Source organism: Lepidochelys kempii, chromosome 7 (genome assembly GCF_965140265.1).
Source record: "Lepidochelys kempii isolate rLepKem1 chromosome 7, rLepKem1.hap2, whole genome shotgun sequence".
In the NCBI taxonomy this organism is placed as follows: Eukaryota; Metazoa; Chordata; order Testudines; family Cheloniidae; genus Lepidochelys; species Lepidochelys kempii.
The window spans coordinates 13455402-13472509 of record NC_133262.1 but is presented as its reverse complement, the minus strand read 5'-3'; the positions used below and the strand labels follow the sequence as shown (position 1 = coordinate 13472509).

At 38.7% G+C, this 17108-nt stretch overlaps 1 protein-coding gene across 1 annotated transcript in view; it reads right to left on the bottom strand.

Annotated features, from left to right (window-relative positions):
- The window catches only part of CNTN6 (contactin 6), a 228021-nt gene that overhangs the window by 138179 nt on the left and 72734 nt on the right, over positions 1–17108 (bottom strand). Inside the window, exon 3 of the mRNA XM_073351147.1 lies at positions 2297–2423. Coding sequence (XP_073207248.1) covers positions 2297–2423 — 127 coding nt within the window. The remainder of the gene's footprint in view (positions 1–2296; positions 2424–17108) is intronic.

Genomic DNA, 17108 nt, shown 5'->3' with positions numbered 1-17108 from the left:
AGTTACTCCCGATTTACACCAAAGTAAGTGAAAAGGGAGCGAGAGAAAGAAAACAACACCAAATTATTTTTCCTATCTCCTGTTCATTCCATTGTATTTTGGGGTGGAATGAAAGTAGGCGGGGTGTGGGGTAAAGGAGATAAGGTGCATGGAATGCGGGAAAGAGAGAAAGTGAGAAACAGAATAATTGAGAGGAGGAAGAGGGGAAAATAGGAGAGTATGGGGTGTGATTGAGAAGAGTTCATATTCCAAGTGTGTGTGTTCATAGGGACATCACGGGGAAGATCCACAATGGATCTGTGACAACTCACACAAGTTGAGGATCTGCCTCAGTGAGTGTGAGGTTCTGAAGGCTACTACTGCTGCTGCAGAGACTGTTTGTGCATATGTGTGGAGGAGAGAGAATATAGTGCAGGCCTGGGCTGGGGATTTTCACAGGCTGCCAAGGAAGCTCCCTCTTCCCTAGTTCATTGAAAGTGGGTGAGTAGATGGATTGGAGAGCCTGGAACTCAGTGACCTGAACCAACTGATGGCCAGGCTGGTAGATAGCAGGGGTTCATGGGATGAGGGCTGGAGGACATACATAGTGAGCGGTGTGGTAAACCCAGGACAAACAACTACAAAAAGGGGGTAGTAATTGGTCCCAGGGGTTCAAAAGGCCCCACCCTATCCACTGAGGAGAGAGAACCAGGGGGCAATAAGATTCAGCTGGAAAAGGGGTTGCTAGGGAACCAATTAGGTTCAGCTGACTCCAACTACTTGGGACCTTTCTAAACCCTCCCCTGGGTGGTAGGAGGGGGAGAATGAGGGAGTGAGAGGAGTAGGGAAGTTGCTAGTAGGCTGTTTGCAGCAAGACACCAGACCTTTCCAATAGGGAGGCTGCACTTGCTCCCCAGAAGAGAAGGAAGACCAACACAAGAGTCTGACTGAGGAGAGGAGTAGCAGGACCTAGTGCCACCTATAAGGATTTGCCTTGCCCCAAACCTGAGTCTCCAAGGCGAAAAAGGGACTGAGCCTACTGAGGCGAACAAGGCAAACAAGGATACTCTTCCAAAAAATGGAGGAAAATTTACTTCCTTATATATAAAACTCTGAAAAGATTTCACTGTGGTACATTGGCACTTAAGATGCAGAGAAGCCAAGTTCCCAGTTGCTACTGGCAGCTTTGCAGGGAAAACCTTCTCTTCATATTTAAAAGTTATTGAACATATTCTCCAGTTCATTAGATAGCACTTGATTTCCTTCAATATTTTGCATGCATGATTTCTCATTCCTCAGTTTTCTTTTTCCCAAATCTTTGCTTTAACCCCCTTTAATGAGGAACATATAGCATCCTTTTCTAAACTTACAGCTTCTCCTTTTATTAAACTCAAGTTTCCAGAACATTGGAGCAACAGGCTATGTTTAAAATAAGAGTCTAAGGTTATTGAACAAACAAAAAATGCTGAGGACCTAGATTTTATTAAGTGAGCCTATTGGGTATAGTAAGCTAGAAATCAGAACTGTGCCATGCTGTTTCTCTAAATAAACCTTATAAATATATACATGAAATGTTAAAATTAGAGATAAGCAGCAAGACTTGTGTTTTTTGCATTCCAAGCTTTTATGATGAAAGTTTTTGCAAATACTTATGCACAGCAAAATGCTTTTCTGGTTTTCACAGCTGCTCTGTGGATTTTAAGTAATGTTGTAGGTTTTTAAACACTTTATGGGAAATGTTCAGTGATGTGTTTTCTTTATGTTAAAAGCTCATGAAATTACACAAGTGAAAAATGACATTTTAATGACATACTACACAAAATTGATGTGTTTTGTGTATTTTTTCACCATCTTTTTTTAAAGAATTCTGAACAACTCAGGCCTGATCCAAACCAGTGAAGTCAATAGAAAGATTTCCATTGTCTTCAGTAGGATCTGAATCCAGCTCAATGGGATGTATTATTTCCCAAGGGCCTAATTTTTTGTTTGTTTTCTTGCCCGTACATATGGTTTCTTAATAATATTTTAAACAGTGGTTTCTTTGAGCAGTTTATATTGTCGTTATGTTTTTTTTTTTAATTTAAATATCTAACAATTGTGACTCAAGTGAAGATATTCCATTTTTGAGGGTTAGATTGTGCCACTTTTACCCATATTGGTGAGTATCTACTAACAAAGGTAGTCCCATTGACCCCTTAATACCATTGGTGTGTGTGTGTAAGCACTCACCAATGTAAGGGATGTGCTACCGAGCTTTTGATCAACTATAGTTTAAAACATTTACAGGGAGACCACACAGTTGCAAAGCTGACTTCACCTGTAGTATGGCAATGGATATCCTTTGGCTGTACAATTCAGCAGTATTTCTGGGTCCTCTGAACCAATAGAATAAGTGATGTCATATGGCTCTTGGATGAAAATAGGACTGTGAAGAGTATCTTCCTCTGTGAAATAAAACAACAGTTTAAGATTAGCCTTTATGTAGGTGATAAAAAACAAACAAAAACCAGAGCTTCCAAAGTTCTTCCCTTTATTTAAAACCTAACACACTGCAGACTATTGGGCATCAGTCTGCGGGTTTTTCTGTAATGGAGCAAACATTTAAAACCTCATTCCAGGGGATTTGTGGTTTATTTACATAATGAAAGTGAAGAGTAGCTTGTTTGCATGTTTCCTACAAAATTATGTGGATGTCTATTACATCTACTCCCTCTCCTCTGAACATCACACTTATGCATAAAGATTATGGATAGAAGCTGAGAAGGACAAAGAGGTGTCATTCTATCAATCTATCTTTAGTACTTGTATGGTGCTCAACACTGCAGTGTCTGAAGGCCTCAAAATCTTTAATGTATTTATCCTTACAGTACCCCTGTGAGGTAGGGAAATACTATTTATCCCCTTTGTAGAGATGGGGAAACTGAGGCACAGGGCAACTCAGTGACTTGCCCAAGGTCACACAGGAAGTCTGTGACAGAGCAGAGAACTGAGCCCACATCCTAAGCTAGTGCCTTAACCGCTGGACCATCCTACCACTCTAAAATGTTTAAAATTACTTTGATAGTGCTCAGCAGTTTTCTGTATGCGTTTTTGTCTCAGTATCATTTTTTTCTTGGAAAATGATGATACATTGGTTACATGTCATGTAACATAAAGACTATCAAATATTGCAACACACTTAAGTATACATTTAGGTCCTGATCGTGCAAGTAGAACTTAGCTTGCAACTTGCGGGAATGGGGCCTTATAAAGTATACTGCATGATTGGTTTAATCCTCTTGATCCTCTTGCTGTTATTAAAGCTTCTTCTAGTCACAGATGAGACCAGAATTTTACAGTTTCATGGATCTAAATCCAATAATGTTTGACATTTGCAATAAGTCCATTGAAAAGATATGATCAAATGAAAAGCTTGTATATTTTAACTTTATCGCTTAAAAGCTTTTAAAGGATTGCAGCTCATAGATTAATATATACTAAGGTCAGAAGGGACCATTATGATCATCTAGTCTGACCTTTTGCACAACGCAGACCACAGAATCTCACCTACCCACTCCTGCGAAAAACCTCTCACCTATGTCTGAGCTATTGAAGTCCTCAAATTGTGGTCTAAAGACTTCAAGGAGCAGAGAATCCTCCAGCAAGTGACCCGTGCCCCATGCTACAGAAGAAGGTGAAAAACCTCCAGGGCCTCTTCCAATCTGCCCTGGAGGAAAATTCCTTCCTGACCTCAAATATGGTGATCAGCTAAAGATTCACCAGCTAGATACCCAGGAAAGAATTTTCTGGAGTAACTCAGATCCCACCCCATCTAACATCCCATCACAGGCCATTGGGCCTATTTACCATGAATACTTAAAGATCAAATAATTACCAAAATAATGTTATCCCATCATACCATCTCCTCCATAAACTTATCAAGTTTAATCTTAAAGCCAGATAAGTCTTTTGCCCCCACTGCTTCCCTTGGAAGGCTATTCCAAAACTTCACTACTCTGGTGGTTAGAAACCTTCGTCTAATTTCAAGTCTAAACTTTCCAATGACCAGTTTATATCCATTTGTTCTTGTGTCCACATTGGTACTGAGCTTAAATAATTCCTCTCCCTCTCCGGTATTTATCCCTCTGATATATTTATAGAGAGCAATCATATCTCCCCTCAACCTTCTTTTAGTTAGGCTAAACAAGCCAAGCTCCTTGAGTCTCCTTTCATAAGACAGGTTTTCCATTCCTCGGATCATCCTAGTAGCCCTTTCTGTACCTGTTCCAGTTTGAATTCATCCTTCTTAAACATGGGAGACCAGAACTGCACACAACTGCAGCTGATCGTCAAGACAGTACTGCAGGAAAGGGATGCTCTATAAAAGGCTTTTAAACATTTTTGAAGCCTTTTTAAAGACTTATAAGAAGCAATCTCCCATTTCCTGTTCCCTGGTACAGTCTTGGCTTGTTTGTTTTATTGTTTTCCTATTTAGTGATTAATTATTGATGCTGAATAATATTCTGTGGGACAGTATTGGTAACAATCAGATAAGACTATAAATATTTATGTACTATAAGTATTGTTAGATTTGTTATAATTCGTTTCCTTTCCTACACTGTTGGTATTGTGCAGAGCTCTCGAACAGCTTTTTGTTCAACCCCAGAAGTGCCTGCAGCTGCTTTTGTAAAAGTGTAACATCATGTTGGCTACCAATCTTTTTAATGGACAGTTATATCCAAATACCACTGGCCTTGTCAGGATTCCGCCCAAGGTTAAACACAAGTGTTTCTGGTATATTTTAATGTTAAAATATGCCCTTGAAGAAATTCTGCCCACTAATATAAACTATATTCAGTCTACACTTCAGGAATTACATAAAAATTCATAGAACTCAACCTGACTATGAGTGTATTTTTATGAGTAGCACTTGGTAGAAGTAGCCTTCAGGAGAGATGGAGTTAAACTGTGAGTGGTAGTCCAAAGAGATTGATTTATTTTACACTGCAATAGCTGTTTGGGGAGACACATCTCATTTTTTTTAAGAGTATCTTGTATTATAAAGGAAATGGTAGGGGTATACATACATTAGATACAGTAGAAAGATAAAATACATCCACCAAGTTTAGGATATAAAGCTAGAGCTATACAATATTTCAAGCCAGTAAAACAGCTAAGATGAGCCGGTAGTTTGAAGGTAAACCATTAAACTTCTCTGAACGTTATATGAGATATTATAAGTGACATAACAGACCATAAAATGAAGTAAATCATACGAAAAAGCATCAATTTCCATAACTGTTTACATTCTGCTGAACTTTGCAGGCTATATCTGAACTTGAATGAGACTTCAAACATTTCTTCATTTAGCCATCTCTAGTGAACATAAATTAAGCTTCCCCAATAATATAAAGCAAAACCAGTGACAGGATGCAAAAGATAGCAAAGCAAAAATATAACTGAATACAATCGTTGACACCACCTCACCATTTGCCTTTAGTGGGACCACTTGTGCTTTAACATAAGTATGTACTTAAATACCTTGCTGGATCAGGGTTTAAATTCAAAAATTATTATTATTATCATACCACATTCTGCTAGGTTCTGTGCAAACACAGAACAAAAAGACAGTCCCTTCCCCAGTCTCAGTAAATATCTAAGTAGGGCTCTCATTTATCTCTACTTCCTATGCTGTCCAGTTTGCTTTTACTAAAACTACAGACATTTTCCATATTGTAGAATGAAATTTCCCTGATGCTAGTTGAGGCCTTGATAATTCCGTCCCATAAGGAAGGAATCCAATTAAGAGCATCTGGAGTGACAGATAGCAGAGGAGTCACTGTGAAGGTTGCTCCCATTTCCCTCTGTCCTCTTAAAGTGTCTCTACAGACAGGTGCTCGATGAGGTGAAAGACTGGGGAGAAAATATCCCCCTCCAAGTCTATTAGCAGCAATGTATGCAGTAAACCCCATTACATTTTGAATATCCCTTGGGGTGGACGGGGAGCCAATGGTTGGGACCACAAAAGACCACAGTCAGCTGTGTTACCATGGAGATGGGAGCTCCACTGAAGCATTGGGCCTCCTTATAGATGGCTTCTACTAATGTCCACAAAAAATTACGCATATATTTTTTGGTTTAAAGGGCTGAGCTCCATTTATCAAATTCCTTGAGGGGCAAAGCAGGTCAGACTCATTCCAGAGGATGCAATGCAGAGTTTGCCATGAATTTGTTCTCATTGGAAAGGGACAACAAGGCCCCAGTTAAACAGTATTTTTTTTTCAATAACATTAAAAAACAAACCCACTCGTGTATTGTAAAAAGATATTGGGGGGAAAAAGAGACGCCCAGGTGACTCAAACATCTGATTTCAAACATGATTTTGGCCCTTAGAACTCTAAATTTCATTAAAAGTCAATGGGACATAGACTTCCAAGGGCCAGCCTTACAAAGGTATTTAGGTAATTTAAGATGCAGATAGGTGCCTAGTGGGATATATAAAACCACCTGTGCAGGTTAGGCACCTAACTCACATTGAAAGTCTCTGTACTGCAGTATGATGTCAAATCAGGATACACTAATTGATGTGATCTAAAAGGTCCTTTAAGGGAGACATGTGTTACTTACCCCTATTAGAAAGGTTACCCAGGTATTGTGCATGACTTTTTTTGTATATTTCTGAAGATGGCTTCTCTGACATGAACCTCTTGATGCCAACTAGCAGAGAGCACAGGGGATCCAATATATGCATATTAAGTTTACCTAAGAGTGGCATGTGAGGTCTCTCCCAACAGACCACTGGGTGTCATACTGGTTGTGAAATGTACATATGGAGAAAGTTTCAGGAATTATATATCTGTACTGAAAATTGTGTTCTCATGATGTGAGTTAAGGCAGGTCTCCAGGAGGCAATAAACGTGCTCCTGTCAGGTAAGAGAGTGTGTGTTGTGAATTGTCTGCGTCACAGTGGAGACCTAGCTACAGTCTGAGACAAATGAGGCACAGATAGGAGAAAAAAACCCCAGCATCCTATTTATGAGTAAGGAGAACAATAACGGTAAGCGGTCTAACTGGGGGTGCAGGGAGCATTCTGGATCTTTTCCACAGAGTAGCTAAGCTGACAGTGTGGCTTATCTCATGCATGGAAGATCATAGCCAAGCTTGGCTGTACTACACTGAAAGGATTTTGAGTGAGTTTTCTTCTGTAAGACATGACCATAACTAGTTAAGAAAGCCTATCGCTAACCTGCAGAGGGACAGCAGGGTCTGTGTAGGCAGAGAAGGGGGTGCTCGTGTTACCCATGCCCTGTGGAGTTGGGTAGCTGACCCCTGGCAAGCACAGACAAGGCTTCCTCAGGCTAAGGGCAGGCGGCAGTGAGGTACCTCACAGCCCTGGATGCCCCGGGAAGAGCCACAGCTTGCCACTGTTATCCTGTCTTCTCTCTAATGTTTTCTCTGTGAGCCATGGAGAATGCCACCAAGTTTGTCAGAATATATTTGTGTTATAGGAGACCGTATGGATTAGGTTTTATCAGCATACATTTCTTCGGTAGTCTTGCGAACCCATTCCTTATTACTGTCTCTCTAGGAAAGGTCAGGCATGGTCATTTCTAATTTCCTGACTCTTCCATTTTTCCTTTCTTGTAGACAGTGGTCATATATTTTTCCCTATATTGGCCAGTTACCCCCGTTCCTCCATAACTAGTTATGATAAATGAATCTTTTTAGTATCTCTTGCTCCTGCACACATTGAATTTGGATTTTTATTTCAGTCTATCAGAATAGCGGCATTTGACTAAATGGATGTATTTGTCCATAAACCTTGGCTGTGAATCTTCTGCTTAGTGTCTGAAAGCAAATACAAACTCTCATTATGAAACACATCCTTATAAAGTTAAAATGTATGTATTTCTCTATGCTGTCTGTTCAGTTTGAGCTCCATAAACACCATAATTATGCTAGCTTGAATTCAAATGTGGAATATGGAAATGAAATAACATTCCTTTAATCATTATGTGATATTGTCTTGAACCAATATAAAGATTAACCCAGATATGGTGGAAGTCTTTTTTTTTTTTTTCAGAATCCTAAATCAACGGAGGATTTCAATGTGTTTTTCCTTTAGTGTCTGTGTAGGCAGCATATTTTCTGTTAGGTGGGCTAAAGTAGTCAGTTCAGATCCAGTCAAACAGTTTTCAGTATGTCCCGCTAGATTTTTACTTGTTTTTACTCTGTGTGTGTGTGTCACTCACAGTAAAATCAAGTAAAACTCTAAGTGTATTAGATATGCTTGGGAGCTGAAGAGCAAGGAACGACCTGCAGCTCTCCTTCTTTTGACACTCCACTCCCTGTCACAAATAGATATATATGGAACAGAAATATGTAGTTTTCCTTTTAATTATATTTATTCAGTGTAAAATGGAATTCTAGTCACTGTTATATAGGGCTATGATCACTATTATAGTGCAGCTTCTATTCATTATAGGTGAAACTGGTCCGTGCATGGAGTGCACCACTGCAACAGAAAGGCCTTTCTGCATTCTGCAGTCCCCAAAAAGACTAACACAAGAGAGGACACCGGACATGGGTAGGGCCCATGCAATCCGCATTTTCATTGACAATAAATGATGCATAAACAGAAGATCACTGGGGTACAGCATTTCTTCTTAAATGTATTGTGTGATAGCATGTAAATGCCCCAATCTGGGACCTGGGTTGGTTAGGTGCAGTACTAACAGATAACAGGACAGTACATGCCATGAAGAGTTTAGACTGTTGCTGCCACTCTTTTGTCCCAGAGGCTTGAGTAGCAGAGACAGAAGAGCTGCTGCCCCTTAAAATGAATGGGTGGGTATTAAGGTCAGCCTAAATATGCTGAAATATCACAACACTGAAGAGGCTAGAACAAGAAAGCACTATGTAAGCACCGTACTGCAGAAAGCTTCTAAATGCTAAGCTGAAATCATTCACATAGGGAAACTAGATAAGGAGGAATTTATCCCAGTTATTACCTTCCAGAGAGGTTATAAATTTCAGGGGTAGTGAGTCTTTAATGAATCTTTCTTACCATGCCTTAGACAGAGCCTCATATCTGATTCAAAACATTAACATGACTTTACGAACCAAAACCAGCAGATGATTAAGAGGTGTCTTTTCTAGCAACTTTATAGTGAGGACCGGTTCCAAAAAAGCAGAACAGGTGACTGAGTGACACTTCTGCCCTGTAGTGACACCATGAGGGGGAAAATATGGAAAACCAGAATGTCTCGAAAATCAATTTAATTCTGGGACTAGACACACTAGAAAGTTTTTATACTCGTACAATTATTGCATGGCATCAATACAGAGCAGAGTTAAGACTGTTTTGGGTGCCTTGACTGTGCATTTCCATACTCAACAAGTTTGAATTTCTTTTAAGTGTATTCTTAATGCTGAATTTCCTGGTTTGTAGCTTCATGTGGGGATAATTGCAATATCCCTGCAATGTATTCGAATCTTAATGATACATTTCTCAACCATAATTCCATTTTAATTTTTTTTGTATTTGTGTTACTATCACTTATTTATATTCTGGTAGCACCTGAGCCTCCAATTGGTACAGGGGAACTACTGTGCTAGGCACTATACAAACAGGTATCTGACCCAAAAGACTTACACTTCAACTTGACTAGTCATTGGGCAAGAGAGAGTGCAAATGACTCTTGAGTCCACTGGTCAGGGCACTCACGTGGGAAGTAGGAAGTCCAGGTTTCAGTCCCTGCTCTAATGAATATTCAACAGTTTATACAAGGTGGAACAGCTTCAGTCAATTCACTTTCAATGGGACTTGTGCTCCTAAATCACTCATGCATTTTTGACAGTCCCACCATAGTGGTGCTAATGAACTCTGTAAAGATGTAAGCATCTGCCTCTAAGAAAGCCCTGCAAACCTAAGCAAAATAAAAGACAATATTTAAAAAACAAAACCACCTCACATATACACAAAGAAGAAATGCTGTTTAGGCCCTACAAATATTAAAACTGTGTGTGAACCTTTTGTTGCAAATAATGCTAGGGATTTTGAATCAGTCCTGTTAGAAACAGAACAGAATGGATACTTTCTTCAACCAAAAAGTGGCTCAAGGGCTTTGAATATTATGACTGATGCAAAAGAAGAGGCAGTGGATGATACGTAGTGTCAGTTCGTTAGCTTGTTAACACCAACGGCACATAAACTTAAAATAACATATTAATGCAAGGAGTCAGATGTTGGCCATGGAAGGCGCTAAGCAGTGACAGGCAGAAAGGAAAGGGAATGAAAGCATCCAAGGAAAGGAATAAAACATGTGAGACATAGCAGACATATACCCAGGGAGACATATTTTCCCCAGTAAACTGTTCAAATCCCAGCCTGATATTGAACAAGGAGAGTCACATATAGAAAGTGAGATTAAAGGACATATTACAGGCTTCAGCAACAAAAACAGCCTAAAGCCTGTAGGGATTTTTTCCCCACAGGAGTCTTCAACTTTCATGTGCTTTCTTCCCCTCCAGACATTGATGTATAGCACTTCAGAGACACTGGGTTCCTTTCAGGTTTCAGTTTCTCTTGGAAAAAGTCAACTCAGGAGCAACTGAGACCTCCCAGTTTGTCTCCTATCAGACACAAAAATAGAAAGGAACCCAGCTTTCTGAAATGCTCTTGAATGTGCTGGTGGCCTAGGAGGCACTGGGAGTGATATCCTAGTCTCTCTGAAGCCACTTGAGAAACTCCCATTGACTTTAATGGCACTCAGGATTTCAGACTCAGACTTTACATGGTGAGGCCATATATATATAATATAATTTAAATGACTTCCAACAGAGCCAGGCATTATTATGCTCCAGGTCACCACCATTCTGAAGCTACAGGGTGTTAAAGGGTTTATTCTTCACTCACTTACTTCCCTGGTCCTTCTCACATGAACAGAGAGTAACAATAACCGAAGTCCAAAGGTGCAAACAACAAATGCAAAAAAGGTTTATTCAATGTTTATTGGGGTGAACTTCCAGCAAGCATGATTCCAGTTTCCTTCCTTAGTGTCTCCCTTCCCAGCTCTGACACCACAGAGCCTTACCTGTGTCCCTGTTCCAATTTCCCCACCTTAGCAAAACATGATTCCAATTCCCCCACCCTCATTCCTGTTCCCATTTCCCCTCCTTACTTCCTGATTGACTGCAGACTATATAGTAAAACTTGAGTTTTGCTTCACTATACCTTAACCAATCATTTTCCTGAAATTTAATTAACCAATCCTAACATATTGTAACATGATTATTTAACCAACTATATCCCACCACCTTAATTAGTTTACATCCAGCAAAATTAATTATACAGCAGACAGAAACAATCACAGAACCAGACAGAGATTATACAGACAAACAATAGGGAAATGGGGACTACAGTGATAGAACAACACAGAAATGAGGTTTCAGAGTAACAGCCATGTTAGTCTGTATTCGCAAAAAGAAAAGGAGTACTTGTGGCACCTTAGAGACTAACCAATTTATTAGAGCATAAGCTTTCGTGAGCTACAGCTCACTTCATCAGATGCATATCGTGGAAACTGCAGCAGACTTTATATATACACAGAGAATATGAACCAATACCTCCTCCCACCCCACTGTCCTGCTTCATGCCAGCTATTGATAAGTGAGTTCTTGCCAGACAGGATGCTATCAAACTAAGTTTCCTTTTACATTTTCTATGCACTTCCCTTTCTCTGGAGGTGATAGGCATTATCAGGACAGGATTGTATTCCTAACAGCCCAAATAGCACCTTATTTCAATGTGACTAGTTTGGAATGTAAAGATGTGACCGTTCGCTTCCCAGTTTATGGCTGCCTTTGCTGCTTAGCCAAGGGCCTTAGCCTAAGAACAGGGCCTCAGACTGTCACAGTAAGAGAAGGCCCTTACACTGGCAGACAGGGATTTTGATTCTTTCTTTATACCTCTATAACTAGTTAAGTGATAAGAATACACCTAAATTCTTAGAGTATAGGCCTTTACAGACAGGCCTGAATATTTATATCCTAACACAGGGTTGGTACCATCTCTCAGCATAGGGGCTGTGGCAGGATGAAACAGGGCACAGCTGTGCAGTCTGGTGATCCCTCTTGTGGCCACTGGTAGCCAGGCACAGTCTAAAGCAGAACAATTTAGAGCAAGCCATCTTTGTACATGCCTCACTCTGTCCCTCCCTTTCCTCTCACTCCCAGACCTTGTACTGAGCTGGACCAGAAGATCAGGGTCTACAGAAGGTTTTCTTATCCTTTCCCCATAGGATTGAATTCGTTACTGCTAAATCATCCCTGAAAATGAGAGAGAAATCTTAAATATCTCCAGTGAGAGCAATTCTACACTCTCCAAATGCCAATCCTTGGGAGATTGTTTCAGTATTTATCTATTCTGATAATTTTTCCTAATATTTAAACCAAAATATCTACGGTGTGTTTATTGGCCAGTGCTTTCTTTGGAGTAGTTGGAGGTGAAGTGTCCATTTTCACACTCTCATTAAATACTTCTTGCATATTCTCTGAAGTTCCTTGATGTTACAAATACAATATTGGTATAAACTATTACATTATTGTGGTTACTGTTTAATCAGGAACCACTTGTCAAAAGTTATCATAGAGTGATGGGATACAAAATATCACAGTTCTGCCAGTGGTTACGAATTGAAATAGCTAATTGTACAGAACTGGTTGGAAAATAGGGCATTTTCATGAAAAAAAATTTCTCTTTCCATTGCAATTCAAATATTGATAAAATATTTTGTCAAAAATTCAATGTCCAAACATATTCAACAAATACTAGTATGGTAACTTAGAAACTACAGTCTGGGAAGAATTTATTTCTTTATTTTTTAAATGGTGACCACTACACTTAATTTTCCAAGAATATTCATTCAGGTTCATAATTTGAACTTGTATATGTGAATAAAAAAAGCAATGCTGATTTACGCCAGTTGAGATTCTGGAGAATGTATATTAATGTGTACATCTATAGCGGGCTATTTATTTTATAGCTGTATAAATTATAGCTCTTAATATGATCTTTTATTTTAAATATCAACATTTGATGAAATAATTGTTCATAAAAAGGAGCATGCTGAATTTTAGGGCCAAAATCTAACTTTGGATGTATACAGAGTACTAAGATAATTTGATACAAAGCCAAAATATTCCGCAGAGCTAGAAGTTCAAGCTATGGCATAAGAATATTTCTAGTAACCTGCATAAAATAGTTCTCAGTCAATGAAGTTTAATCAGTTCTCCCCAGATGAGGATCTGACATTACATTATGTAGACTTGAATTCAGATATATATGGATAAATTCATTATGTAGACATTGGTATAGATATATAGATCATAAATAGGTATGAGAATATAGACATACACATCTATGGAGTTTATTAATTGTACAATGCTACATGCAACAAAAAGGCAAGCTTACAACAGACGGGTCTTGCTAGAGAGGAATTACTTGCTGTACACTGCTACACTGTCTTTACAGCACATTTTTCAGAAGGCTTTTGTACTATCGTGTAAGATGCAGAAGAGATAAAGGAAGCCTTTTCATTTATGAGGGTGAATTGTCTTATGTCATGAACTTGGCCATGTCCTTCGGATATAGAAGTATTGCAGAACAGGCGTCTAATTACACAGAGAAATATCCACAGTGAAGTTAAAGGGATGTGTCTTTATGATGTACAGTAATCCTGATATGCATTCTTCTCAGTGAAATTTCATTAGTTTTTGTGACCAGACAAGACAAATAAATAATAATGAACCTTTTTCCAATCTACTGCACAAGCATTTTATTCACTGTAATTTCAGCTATAAGTGAGACCTAGATTCAGTGACAGATATTGTTTGCTGCATTGTACCGTTGTAATATTCATTTGGCACTATTGTCAAACTGACTGAAGGTTTAATTCAATAATTTACAGTACACGAAAAGATAACAGCTATATTATTTAATATCCTGCCAGTTAAATAAATCCAACATTTTGTTCTCATAACTTTTTTCCTGAATAAAATATAACTATGCTTACTACACTAAAGGGATGATGATTAAGTTCAGATAATTTTTACAGTTGTTAAAGTTGGTTTGCTCTGTATTCTTGTGCAATTTACTCTAAACTATATTGCCTATATTTCAGTTATATTAGTTGGTATGTTGCTCTCAGATTCATGTTCAGACAGGGGGAAAGTGACTTTTATGTACACTAGCATATAATATTTGTTCCATTGCAAAGTTTTATTTAGATTCAAAAACAAAATATTGCACCAAAAATATGTTGTCAACCTCTGTGCTTGAAGCAGCATTGGAAGTATCTTAAAGACAGAAGAACATTTGCTTGTGTGTCTGTGTTTATGCTAGTGGTTGATTTAAATACATTAAGACACAGTGTTTCATTGAAAAGGCTTATTTTATATATTTAGAGATTTACTTCTCATAAGGCTACATTGATTGAGTAACTTTATAATCTGTCTTGAGAAAGTGTGGCACTTGACTGCACTGCTCAGGAGCATAGCTCAATATTTTCCCTGCTTCTCCATTGCTCTGTGGAGGGAAAAAAATTACTTCAGCTCTTTTTGTGAGGTAGCTTGCTCTGCATGGAGACAGCAATGGCTGGACTGTCTGTGTGTACAACTATGACTTCTCCCACTCCTTTTAGCTCCTCTCATTTCCATTCCCCCAGGGACTGAGTAACCCCAGATCTACCCCTTCATCCTTGCCCTGTGGCAAGAAGGACAATCAGAACAGCGTCAAGGAAGGAGGTATGGGGTAGGAGGTGAGGGGGTGCCTTATTTCTCCTTAGTCCCTTGAATGGACAAGGAGGGTTTGGGACAATCTAGATGATGATCTCTAGGGGCATTTATACAGTCTTTAAAATCACATTTGCTCCTTGCTTATCTGATTACCTTCTGGAATGGTTTATTATGGGATCTGCCAGGAAGAGAAGGGATAAATACAACCAGATTTATACAGAGAATAAGAAAATAACCTCTCCCCCCTCCCACAGCATGACTGCAGTTGCAATAAAGAAAAATATTCATAGGTGCATGATAGATGCATAATAGAATTAGCTTACATTTTTATTGCTGGCACTAAGATATAGTTTCATGTCACAAACTGAGTGCCTTATCAATTTTCTCTTTGTAAAGGGCATGAGTCAAATCCTTTTGAAGTCAAAAGAAAGTCAATGACTTCAATGGGTATTCAATCAAACCTATACTAAGAATGAACATAACAGTATATACACCACTATCTTTCAATTGTGTGTATATATTCATGGAAATGCTGTTACCATGCAAACACTTTGTGCATATATAAATCTATAGAAGCACACCTAAACAAACACATTCCTGATGGGAAAGAAAGATTACAGAAGAGACTTTCTTATTTCCCTTCTATTCAAATTTCATTTTGTGCTGATTACAGTATGTTGTGCAGGAAATAATCCATTTACTAAGTACTACAGTGCCTGAAAATTCCACCAACACCGTGCAATAGCTAGTGAATACTGAAGACAACTGCATTGTTGTAGTGTGGATATAAAGTAGAGTGGATATGAAGTAGTAAAACAACAACAAATGGATCTGAATGAAAATGAAATGATGTAAAAGGGTGTATAGTTATATTTTTGTAAATGTACTAAAACAAACTCTATTCTTCCCTTGTTTCCATCGGATATTCTTTGTTAGGCCTATTCATGTTTAGTAGGAAACGTGATAATGGGTATTATTTTGGTCTTTACAGTGGAATGATTGGTCACAATGACCAAGTCCCTGTATGGAATTTGGTACAATTGCAATTATAGCCAAGTTAACTAGTAAGTGTCTGTATAATCCTATGTTACAAGGTTATTAACATGTATTTTTACTCTGAATAGCTGGGAAAAGTTGACTGCTTCATATGTTTTGTAGTTGTAACTGAGACTGACTGTCAATTTGGATGTGTTTCAGAGTAGCAGCCGTGTTAGTCTGTATTCGCAAAAAGAAAAGGAGGACTTGTGGCACCTTAGAGACTAACCGATTTATTTGAGCATAAGCTTTCGTGAGCTACAGCTCACTTCATCGGATGCATAAAGTGGAAAATGCAGTGAGGATGTTTTATACACACAGACCATGAAAAAATGGGTGTTTATCACTTCAAAAGGTTTTCTCTCCCCCTACCCCACTCTCCTGCTAGTAATAGCTTATCTAAAGTCATGTGAATTCATGAACCACCCACAAAAACAACTTAACTTAGATTCAGACATGATTCTGGCTGTAGAAAGGAAGATTTAAATGTAGCAACAGCCCTTAAAACCATGAGGGACTATGAAGAGACACTGGAAATAAAACCATATGGAGAACATTAATTTTCTAGCCAAATGTATGGTTCAAGACAAAATCTTTAGAATGCACAAAGATATGGTAAAAAAAAATTAGACTGCCTCTTACTGCTTGCTTTCAGAAAATTGATAACTGGGAGAGGGAGGAAAAAACTTTGGAAAATAAATCATCCCAAGCAATTAGGACAATGTAAAACCAGACAACACTAAAAGGGTTGGCATTTTCTTACATATAATTGGAAAGGAAAGAAAAATATTTAACATTTTTAAATCCAGGGAAATCCTGATTCAAGTCAGATTAATAAAACCAGAATGTTTTTGGAATATGTTTTATTTACTGATTTTCATGTGTCCATTGTCACAGCATCTAGACACTTTAAGTAAATGAAATGCAGATTCATGTCCAGTTCAACTGCTTACGATGGACAGCACAAATCGCTACCCTTCCTATACCACCCCAACTAATAATAAAGAAAGCAGCCATTGTCCATAGTCAGATTAATGGTTGGCCAAAATTATGTTTTGAACTCTGAGGATCTCAGGGCTGCAGCAGATTCTGCAGCTAATGCTTTTTGACTATTCTGGGCTTTGCCCTGCCCCCAACCCTGTCTTTGCATTGCCACTGAAAAAGCAAACATAGAGCATTGCTACCTGGCATACAGAGGTAGGTGGAATATGCACTGTCCGTATGGGGTCTCTCCGAAACCTATTCTCTGGCACGTGAAGTGGAATCATTCCAGTTCGACTCTGTTTAGGGTCCTTTGTATGCACAGGAAAGGAGAAGAG